This window comes from Diuraphis noxia, unplaced genomic scaffold, assembly GCF_037042655.1.
Source record: "Diuraphis noxia isolate RWA-SAM2 unplaced genomic scaffold, SU_Dnox_SAM2 contig0001, whole genome shotgun sequence".
In the NCBI taxonomy this organism is placed as follows: Eukaryota; Metazoa; Arthropoda; class Insecta; order Hemiptera; family Aphididae; genus Diuraphis; species Diuraphis noxia.
The window spans coordinates 7,472,419-7,485,020 of record NW_028301711.1 but is presented as its reverse complement, the minus strand read 5'-3'; the positions used below and the strand labels follow the sequence as shown (position 1 = coordinate 7,485,020).

The window sequence follows — 12,602 nt, the reverse complement described above, 5'->3', positions numbered from 1 at the left end:
GGTATAGATCTAAAAGTAATAATAATAATAATAATATATCGTAGAACACATAGCTGGATAGAAAATGTGAAAAAAAAACATTTTTGTTAAAAGACGAATTAATGAATCATGACTCAGTGATAAATTATACCATACTAAGTCGTATAATGTTTTACATTGACATTGTCTGATTGACTTCTTTTTTTTTACCAGTATGCTACACTTTTCCAACCTTCGTACAAATCGTGTTCTCGTGGTTTGTCTTCTAGATAATAATTCTTACCATCGCAAAGATTTTAAAGTACCTAAAGAAAATAAACGTAACAACTAGTACACTCTTACATTGGTGGACATCTAGATAAACTATTAAATTCTTAAACAATTATTTTTGTTTACCTTTTTAACTCCACTAGTTGGTTAATTTTATATCAACTAAAATACCTAACTATATTTTGTACCGACTATTGAAAATAAATTTGCTTTTTCAATTTATTCAAAATATTATGTCAATTTAATATAAAATAAAAAAATAATTCTTCTGTACACATTTTCGAATAAAAATAATTAATTAATATACCTACCTATTATAATTATATTATATTTTATGTTATGTTTGTTCATTCAATTGAAGTTATGTGATCAAATTATACTAATTCATTAATCAAAAATCAAAAACAAATATTTTATCAAACTGGTTCAAGTTAATATTATATTCCACACTAACTTTAAACTCAGTGATTTGAATTCATTGTTTGTTAATTAAAACTATTGACATCTAACTTAACGATCATGTGTATTGACTGAATTTAATCAATCTCGAGCTTATTGTAATTTTAATTAACTCGGTCACATTTTCTCCGTTGGTGTCCTAAAAGTCGCTTGGATCGGCTTCGTCTGACAATGTTTTCGTTTTGCAGCTCACCAAACTTCGGTGGCGGCTCGTCCTCAAAGCCCGGCCATGCGGCCAGCGCTGATGACGTGTCGGGGTCCGCAAGTAGCCACCACCACCATGGTGGATCTTCGTCCACGACTAGTGCTACTGAGCACTTGCTGCACAAGGACATAGCGGCTGTGGCACAGGGAGGATGGAACGTGACCAAGTCATTGATGAACGTCAAAGCAGATGAAGACAACGTGAGTATTTATAATAACTGTTAATAGGTTATGATAAATATGCTTTAATGGTATACCTACCATTTATGTTGACTAGATCATGAATCGATATTTGAAAAAGGTATTTGTTATCATGAGATAATAATGGTACTTAAGTCTTACGTTAGGTACCATACAGGGCTTTCATATCGGAAGTTGTTATTCTTAAAACTGCGTTTAATAAATTATTCATTGCTTAATCATTAACAGTATTTATTTTTTCGATATTTAACTATTGAAAATGTCTGCTCACATAGATAAATGCTACAATAAATCATTTTTTAGCAAAACTTTTAACTTCTTTAAAATCTATTTCGGAATAAATTAAAATTTTAAATAATATGATGAATATTTGGCTGGCCGCAGAAGAAAGTTCCGAAGGTAGTATTTTATTCAATTGTTGTATTAAAATATTGATATGACTAACTATAGTAATTCTCCAGCTAAATGAACTTACAGTTTCTTGTTTTCATTTATGAGAACTAATAATATATTATTGAAAAAATGAATACCAACAATCGTAATAGTTTTATACCTAACCATTAAATAATTAATGGACACAACCAGGATAAAAATCTTCTAACTTCTGCTTAGAAACAGGGATTTTTTTCATTTTAAAATATTGATTTCTAAAATTAATCTGATGCCTTGCACCAATTAATTTACAAATAGGTACAACATAATAATTTATAAATAAAAAACAATTTAAACTCGAATTAAATATAATATAGGTACATACTATATATATTTTTTAATTATATTTATTTATTTCGTATCAGCTGTTATTTTTATATAATGTATTGACAATGTTATTTCTTTGTTAATTTTAAGCACGGTTTAAGATAGAATGGTTAAGCGACGAGGTCTGATATTTCGGCGGTAGAGTTTCTTATCAAAAATATGATAAACTCTCTAACCCGTGGTGCGATCTCGGATCTACTAAATTACCACGATACTCTTGATATTCTTTAAATTTATTAAATAATAATAATTAAAACTAAATTATAATAATTAATTATTATTATATAGTACCTACTTAATAATACTTTATGATTGAAAACGTAGAAGAACTTTACAATGTAATTTTTTTTAACAAATGTCAATTTTATATTGGCATTTAATAGCTTTCTAATCTAATACCAGCAGCTGCATCCTTTATCGCTGTTTATGTGTATGACTATTGCTTTATGCTGTAGTATATTAACAGTCATACAGAATAAAATTCTATATATTATTTTCTATTTTGTGGTATGACTAAATAGTAAATACTAAATAGTAAAATGCCGTCTGGGATTAATGTTTTTGGTGCCAACATTTAGTGATAGGCCATGTTGGCACTGGAAGCGCTAGTATCCAGTGAGTAAAAACATTTATTTGATAGTATACATATATAAAGAAACTTTTCCGCCGTAATGTACCGTGGGATTGTATGAATCGTCGCTCAACCAAAACTATGTGCGTACCGCGTTTAGAGTGGGTTTTGTTCTGCACCTAAACGGTTATTATGATAATAATGACACGTAACAAAATGTACGATAATGAATCAATTAAAGTTCCCGGAGAAACATGATCCACGATCATAATTTTTAACAGGCCACTGAATACACCATCACACTGATAAAATGTAATGTTAAGTATTTTTTTTTTTTTTTAAGATAACGTTTGCAGTAGAAAATAATTAAAAATTAATAACAAAATTAATGTCATAATAGATGTTTTCTTGAACATCAATTTTACTAACCATGAAAATAAATATTTATAATTTATAAATTATTAGTCATTAGACTTTCGGGTACACATTTTCTTTGGGCCAAAGCGATTGCTTGTTCTGCTTACACATCTGGCCACAATTCGCAAGAAGATTAGTTTGTTGAAAATCAAAGTCAAAGTTTTTAGAAAAATGCCTTGTGTCTGATTAAAAACATATAATTGTGTTCTTTAAAACAGGTTTTATGAAAAAATAGTAACTGTTATTGAAGAATAAATTATAAAAATATTGGTTAGATACCTACACAAGATAATAAGAGATTATCAGTGTGACTTCCACGCAAAATTAGTTTTCAATCTTTAAATTGACCTTGCTGTATCCGGAATTGAGTAGGTAATCCACTTAGATGTGAGGTGTGTTAAACCTAAATATTATGTATAATATAGAGTAGTTGAAGGGTCTCAGCTTTATTGTTTCATCTTATTTTATCCATAGGTACAGTAATTTATACGTGTTGACAGGACTAGATCCAAGGGGACTGTTACACTTATTGCAACATAGTTCTTCCTTGAAATCGCAGAAAAACAACGCGAGAAACGTATCGATTATTATATCTTGACAAATATTGGATTGCTATAATCCGATTGATCTGAAAAATTAATTTAATGATTTCGATGAAAACTAAATATTACTGTTTTTAACCATCGAGACAAAAATCGAAAACTGAAAAAATCATACTGTTTAGATATGCATTTCATCTGTATTTATTAGGTAGTCAAAGTTTTTTGGGAGTCGATAATCAAATGTTTAAAAAAGTATTAGCGCAAAAAATGTTCAAAATAAAAATTTATGATTACATGACATATATTTTTACCGCAGACATTTTTACCTATAAATACACTCAAACGATGAATAGGTAAGATACACTTAATTCAGCCATCATTCATCAAATTCATTCAGAAGTTTTCTTAAAAAAATATTCAAAATATATACATAACGAAATGTAATAATATATTTCTAAAGATGAATAGATTAGGGGGGTAGATTTTTTAATTTGTTTAAATATATTGAAAATTGAATTTTGAATATAAATAATAATAATTTATATAATAGGTACCTACTGTAATATATACGTATTTTAAATTTTAACGAAATAACATCAAACTTTTGAAGAGAAATCGGAGACTAATTTTACATTGACTTTAAAATAGTTATGTTTCATTTTGCAATTTAGAGGTTATCTTAAGTCTTAACGCTTATACAAATATGTTCTATTTTCGACCATTCCCACCCGTTAATGTATCATGTATATAATAGTGTTGTATTATATGGGTACTAATTTATATATATACATTTATTTTGTTTTTTTTTTTTAATACAAATTAAAGAAGATTAGGTATAATGTGTTAATATAAAATATCAAGCATCAAAAAATGATTTATAGACAATAATTTATATTTATACTGGGAATCACCCTGATATATATAATAATGAGGCGTAAAACACTCATTATTTAGCGGGTAAGTGGATGTCGCTCTACTGTACATTAGGTGGTGGGGTGGACCTCTGACTAGGGTAGGTTAGATTTGAATGCAATGATGGGTATCATTGTATACGAAAAACGATTATGAACGGAGATGATTTGTTAGTCTAGGATATATTATGGATAATTAAAAATTTTCAAATCTTTTTTGAACTTCAAATGCTAATAAAAAAAAATTGTGCCTATGTATTCTTATAATTTTTTAATCACTATAAGAATAACTATGAGGAACTTTGTATTAAATTTTCAAGTATTTTGGTAGGGCCAAAAAATTTTTATCGACACTTCAAAAAAAAATTTTCAGACAAATTGAAATTTCAGTCGTCTATAAATATCTCAAAAAAAGTCAAAATATTTTGAAAATTAAATCATGTAATGAAAATGCCAATCTAAATAACTGATAAAATTTTCAATTATCTACGACTTATACTTTTTGAATAATAACAAATATTTAAAATCGTTTCAGGATAAATCGTTATCGTTACGCTATTTCGTAAAAATTTAAAATTCAAATGCACTTAAAATTTTTCCTATAATGATGCTTCAAGTTTTCTCTATAGCTACTTGAAGGAAAACTTATGAAAAACTTAGTGTTGTATTTTCAATCCTTAGTTATAAACGCAAAAAATTTTATGATTTTTCAGCTTCAAAATTACTTGCAAATTTTCGTGTTTTCGACAGATTTTGTAAAATATTGAACTATAAACGCTAATTAAAAAAAATTGTGACATGATTTTTAATTTTTTTTAGCTACAATAAGAACAACTTTTTAAGTTTTTTTAGTCGTCCAACATTTTTTTACCGACACTTCAAAAAAAAAAATTCTCAAAAAAATCGAAAATTTCAGTGGTCTATAAATAACTCAAAAAAAGTCAAAAATTTTTGAAAATTAAACTGTAAATAGAGAACACTAACATAAACATTTGGTGAAAATTTCAAGTATTTTAAAGTGATTATTTTTTGAATTACAACCACATAAAAAAATCGATTTGGTCGAAAACTGGTTTTGCGTAAAAATTCCAGTTTTTCTGTCATTTTTTTTTTTATTTTTCTCGATTTTTTTGAAAACGGTTTGAAAATGTTTGCTTTTGACATCTATAAAACACCAAGGTTATTCACTTTTCCATCTTAAACCACCCCCAAAGTTTGAAATTGAAGCATTATTTTGACTAGTTATGTTGTACACAGACACAAAGTAAAACACATATCATTGTAAAATCAATACATTCATCACTTCGTTCAGAATCTAAAATATTTACTTTTTTCAAATTTTTTTTTCTTCAAAATTTTAGATTAATGATGTTCTAAAACCATATACATTTTTAATATTTTTCACCCTTATATTTATTAGGTAAATCACCATCAACTTTTGATTTTTAAGTGGCAACTTATAATAAAAATATCATAAATTAATAAAACTATTTTTTTTAATGAATTTTTACGTTTAAATTTTCATTTTTCGTTAATCCGTTGACGAGATATAGTCTTCCAAAGTTGGGTGGTTTTGGGGTGGTGTTTGTGTATAAATGAAGTTGGCAATTGGGATTTTTATACTCTATCGTAAAACATAATACACTTTTCCAATAAATTTAGTAAGTACGATAGTTAAGCCTAAGTTGTGCCCCAAAATAGTTATACATATTTACACAGGACAAAAACCACCCCAAAATCATCCAACTTAGGGAGACTATATCTCGTCAACGGATTAACGAAAAATAAAATTAAAAAAATAGCCTTATTAATTTATGATATTTTTAATATAGGTTGCAATTTAAAAATAAAAAGTTGATAGTGGTTTACCTAATAAATATAAGGGTAAAAATATTAAAAATGTATATAGTTTTAGAACAGCATGTATCTAAAACTTTGAAAAAAAAAAAAATTGAAAAAAGTAAATAGTTTTTACAAATAATGAGGGTGGTACACCTCATGAATCACCCAGATAAATGGATTCCTTTCTGTCTGTCCTTTATGCATTTCTAAACGGCTAGACCGATTTCAACGAAATTCGTTACAGAGATATATTTGACCTATGGGCAGACGATATGCTAAGTTAAAAAGTGATAGGTTCAAATAATAAAATTACCATCAATGAATATCATCATTTTGAATAAATTAATTGTCAGACTTTTCTCGTTAAAACGAATAAAATTACATAATGATAAACTAAATTTAATATCGTAAGATTATTATTTAGTATATTTTAACCGTTATATAACTGTATGTATAAAAACATACTGCTAGCATAACCACAGGCAACGAATTTAACACACAGTTTGATTTATATCCTAGGTAGGACTTTTAACGCGGTATGAATCCACGGATTTAGCTAGTGAATAATAAAATAAAACAAAATGTATTTTTATGAAGAATAATATAATATAACGAAAAAATATCAAACGAAATTTACTATCGATTAACTACTGATTAACTACATGGATATAATATTAACACGCGGATATTATAGCTCAAATTAATTTCTGTTAATACTTCCCAATATTCAACATAATTTTATGTTTGTTGATCAGTTAGATTAGATTTGTTAGTGAACGATTTGCTGCACTCATCGCACTGATATGGTTTCTCATTTTTGTTCAGTCGTTGGTGATTTTTTAAGGTCTTGCCATGATCGAACGACTTTTCACACATAACACACGAGTACGATTTCTTGCTTGTGTGTCTCGTTTGCAAGTGAATCTTCACAGCACTACTTTGACTAAACAACTTGTCACAAATATAACACGGGTACCACTTTTCGCCTATGTGTCTGCGCCGGTGTAACATCATATTTTCGCTAGTAGTAAAAGGTATGTCACAAAAGTCACATCGATACGTTTTTTCACCTGTATGCGTCTGCAAGTGTATATTCAGGTTGTAGCTAGTAGTGAATAGTCTGTCACACACATCACATTGATACGGTTTCTCACCTCTGTGTGTTAGTTGATCTATAATTAAACATAGTTTACTGATAATTGACCTGCGTACATCGTTCGATTTTTGTCGTTTCACTAGCATCTTCGGGTTACATGTTTGATTGTTCATTTTGATGATTTTTTTCTAGGGCTGATAAATTATAGGTGCGTTATGATTTAAGGTTTAATAACGAATGACTTAATTGTTTTTGTTGCGTGGTTACAAAGCTATTCCTTTTTCCGCTGATTATAGTTTATTTAACTATAATATATATATGCATTTATTAATTATTAGTACATTAAGCCAGCATTTGGTTTATAATTATTTAAACTAGGTGTGTCCTTGGACAAAAATGAGGTGGATCGATAAAAGGAAAAAATATTATTTGGTTTCATAAATATAAAATTTAACTTTATATAATTAAATATAAATAAATAATTTAACAAATATTTATACATATAGCTATATAAATTTTCTGATACAAATACACAAGCGTTGAAATCCAGTCAAGTTTAACTGATGCTTATTTCCAACAGTCATATCTAATAATTGAAATATTGTTGCAAGTTTCATGAATAATCGGTTTAATGTCATCATACCAACGCTTACCATACGCTTCTCCAATTTTAATTTTAATTCGTCATTACTCATTACCATTATCTACTATACCATTTTCTAATGCTATTATCTACGAACGATGATATTATATTCTAGATACATACATTTTTTTTTTTGAAGGATAATGCTATTGGTATAAGGTGAATAGATTCGCCATAAAGTTTCGGTCCTTCAGTGTATATAACAAAGCCACTTCAATAGATATTTGCATATTTTTGTAATAAATTCCTTCTATATTTGCATCACAAATATACAATTTGTTAACAGTTCTGTGCCAAATGATTCATTAGCTGGGATTGTGTTTGTATAATTTTCAAAATTTTGCCACAAACTGGTAGGAATTGTGGCAAATTTCTAAGAAAAGCATAGCTCCTCTCAAAATTGTAGATAAGTAAATCATTTTTTGCCCTTAAGTATATTATTGATTCTACAAAACTGCTGGCATTACCAATTATGATTAATAACAAATTAGAGATCTTCAAATTATTTTAGAAGCTATATGAAAATATATGAAATCTATGCACATTCAAAGTAGCATCTCATTTTAGGTGCGTTATTAAAACTTAAAATTGTTAGTGTGGATAAACGTAAAGTACCAATTTTATCTTTAGATATTTGAATTATTCATTTGATGTTTAACAATTATATGGAGCATATAAAAAATATTCAAATATCGCTCAATAGGGCTTTTATACAAATTATATAATCTTATGTAAATATTTTCAGCCTTAATATTTTATATTTGAAACGGCATCGGTTGAAAAAATAAAATAATTTTACTGATTTAGTAAATTTTATATATATATATATAAACTTTCCATTGTGGTGATAATTACACGCTAAAGAAACTATTTATATTGATTTTATATATTATAAAGTAATACGATTATTCTCAGAGATTTAAAAAAAATTATTTCAATTTAAAATTAAAAATATTTGGCATTAAAAATTATATAAATTAACAATTTTATTCAGTACCTACTTGTAAAACGAGCGTCATAGATTAAATATAAATACAACTTTGCTTTTTAAATATAAGTATTTAATTATTAGAACAAATCGATTATTTCATTCGACAGAGCATTTTTTCACGCCTATTTGTTTGTAAGTATAATATGTGTATAACATTATAGTAATTCCATAATTAATGAATTAGATCTATAATACAGCATATTTTAATCCGATACCTAATAATGGTCTTGTGATTTTAGCACGATCGCTGCCAATCTCTGATCGAGTTGAACAAAGAGCCGCCGGCTGTGCCGTCCGAGAAGGTCGGCCAAATCAATTTTGGACTCGAATACGACTACCAACAAAATACGTTGATTCTGCGCATAATCGCGGTAAGTCGATAACAGCAACAAAATAACATATTATCTAGTAATAATAACAAAATTAGTTAATGTAATAATAATAGAGTTTAGTGGAATCTAGCCTATTGTGTTATGCTGATTTTATCCGATCAAATACAGTCTGCTACAAAACCTAAGTCGTGTTCCGCATACGGATAATAATATGATGGCAATGCTCTAATGTCACAGGTCTGGTAAAAAGCTTCTTTTATCAAAAAATAGTTTAAAACACGATTGCGTAGGTTTTTAATTTTTTGCTACAATATTGCGTACGTTTTTTGAAGGTTTAAAGAGAATATTAATGTTTAAAAAAAAAAAAAAAAACATCAACTAAACATTATCAAACATGAAACCCTCTGTATAGGCAAAGCTGTTATTACTTATCGCTTTAGGGTTGTAATATTTCATAAAATTAATTTTTTTGAAATATTCAATTTTTATAAAAATGTAAATCAAATTTTAGTTTAAAACTATAATAGTAAGTACAGTAAACACCTCTAAGTATTTAAACGTTAAGTGGAAAATGCTAAAGAAGTATTGCTACCTCGTTCATTATAATATCAATTCAAACTATTTATCTGTATTATGTATATTTTTTCTAAATTTTAATTGGAAATTAAATATTTACTATCAATTATTAGGTGTCTATGAAATCATTATGACCATCTATTGATGATCCCAGACAACAAAACAATGTTACTCTAACATGATTTTAATATTATTAAATTAACAAAAAAGTGATTATAATATCAATTTCAGAGTAACAGAAAATTATTTAATGTTATCATAACATTATTAGCAAATTTTTTGGCCAACTTTTTCAGGTTCTATAAACATTACATGATAACATTATAGTAATGTTAAAAATAACATTTTAAGAATAATTGAAATGTATTGTTGTAAAAACGTTATTTCTTAGGTACTGGAATAATATCATGATCACTATATTTTGCCATATGAACTTTTATTTTATTGGAGTTTTTTACTTTTACATACTTTATAATTAATTAAGGGTTTTAATTTTATTCAAAACTATTAGAACCACATATATAATGATTACAAATTATATTGCAACTATTATAATATGTTACATGATACCCAAGTATATGTATAATGTATATGTACTGCACGTCTATACACTTAACATTATGTACAATTAACTCCTGACCAATACAATAATATTAACACACACTCATAATATTGTAAGGCCTATGGCCAATACACACCATGTATGAAATAAGTTAGTTCACTGTGCACCTTAGACCTCAACACTCAATGAATATCAAACTCCGTATAAGTCAGTGCTGTAATGGAGGGTATACGGCGGTATACGCCGCATACTTTCTGGTTATTTCTAATAAACTCCGTATACCTTCTGATAAAGACAAAAGTCATTAGATTATTATTAATATTTTTGATAAAAAAAAAAATGTTTAGTTTTAATTTTAATTTGTAGAATTAAAGTATGGTGTGTGTTGTGTTATTTACCCTCTACCAAAGTGATACCTAATGATAGTATAAATGCTTAATAATTAATATTATAACTCATAGTATACCCTCTGCTTTTTTTAGGACTACAGCACTGCGTATAACTACGATACAGTCAAATAGTTAGATAGAATATAATTTATTATATAATTTTTATAGCTTGTGAGTATAATTATTTGTAAGTGTTTAATATATGATAAAACTTAATGATAACTGAAACGGAATCCTAGTTATTTAAATATATTTAAGATCCTGTTATATATAAATATCTACCCCTGGCTACAGTAATTATATCTATAGAGTCCTACGACTCACACTTGATATCTTATATTTAACTGGTCGTTTCCCCGATCACGTTACAATATAATAATATTTATGGAATATATATAGGAGAGTTAACTATACAGTGAATAATACTGAAGCATAATGCAATTTTTATATGATTTATTTCACAAATGCCACAATATGGGGATAAAAAATTGATACATAATATGATTGTTTTATATAAAAATGACTGGAAAATAAAAGTTCACATTTTTTTATTTAAATAGGTGTATATAAAAAAAAATGTTTAAAAAAATTGTATATGATTATTATAGTACATACATATATTATAACAAATCTTTATTTTTATAATTTATGGTATTTCTGTACCAAAACAAAACTATAAGAACAATTAAAACAAATCTACTTATCAAGTATTGACTATACTGCTGATACTTGATTATAAAATAAAGCACTTAGTAATGAACAATTAAAAATAAGGAGTTTTTAAATTATCCTATTTCTTTAATCGAAAACGAGCATGAGATAGCCAAACTGAAATAGGTACATCAATATCTTTCTCAAGGGTCAGCTTATACTTGGAACTGGATCTTATAGTATCTAAAATAAAAAATGTTTATTATTTTCTTTTACATACACATACAAGTTGAATTAATTACCAATCAATAAACAATAGCTTAATAACTTTGAGAATAGTTTTTTTTTCTTAAATCCAAGTAATGAATAATTTAATAGGAGTTCGTCATGAAACATACGTGAACAAATTCGACGTACACTATTCCCAATGTTGTTAGTAATTAATAAAGATAACTTGCTCATCTAGTACTTGATAAATGTATAAATAAATAAAATTTATAATATGCAGTAAAATACTTAAAAATAATAATATTACCAACACACTTCGATAGTCTTTACTGAGAATCAATGACTCAAATTCTTTCAAGTCTTCTTCATTTTTAATCGGAATTTAACTGAATTGAAATTGATTTAGATAAGATATAACATATACCTATACATTTTTATCTCTGTAACAAAAGAAATTAATGAAGAATATGATTCAAACACAAATAAAATAATTTTAATGCATTTTTAACGTAGACATTATTATTGAGTTTTGAAAAGTATAAAAGAAAGATACGTTTTTGAAATTAAATATTATTTTTTATATTTAATGCTTATTCTAATGTTAGAGTAATAAATAAAAAAAAAAACTTTTTCAGGTGTTTAAAATTATTTTTATAATATTTATTAACTGTCTTCTCCAGGTTTGTCCCTCTCCCCCCCCCCCCCCCGCAAAAAAAAAAAAACGATTCTCGCCAGGTGCTTACGTACATGTATAATTAAACTCGAATGTATCAGAGTTATACCAAGTTTGTTGTTTCTATACTTTTTAATTAATTTCGTAAACATCAACGTTCGCTCATACAAACATAAGCGTTACATTTTTGAGCAATATTTGGAAACGCCATCTCAATAGGTTTGGTATTTGATTTAGTAATTTGAAAAAAATGTGCAACGTAATATAGGTACTCAGTTAATCTGTCAACAGGAATTTTTCTATAAG

The 12,602-nt window shown here is 27.0% G+C and overlaps 1 protein-coding gene across 2 annotated transcripts in view; it reads left to right on the top strand.

Annotated features, from left to right (window-relative positions):
• The window catches only part of Syt7 (Synaptotagmin 7), a 242,147-nt gene that overhangs the window by 146,694 nt on the left and 82,851 nt on the right, over positions 1–12,602 (top strand). For both annotated transcript variants that reach the window (XM_089215141.1, XM_089215145.1), the window contains exons 3-4: positions 897–1,113; positions 9,125–9,256. In XM_089215141.1, the coding sequence (XP_089071267.1) occupies positions 897–1,113; positions 9,125–9,256 (349 nt within the window). The remainder of the gene's footprint in view (positions 1–896; positions 1,114–9,124; positions 9,257–12,602) is intronic.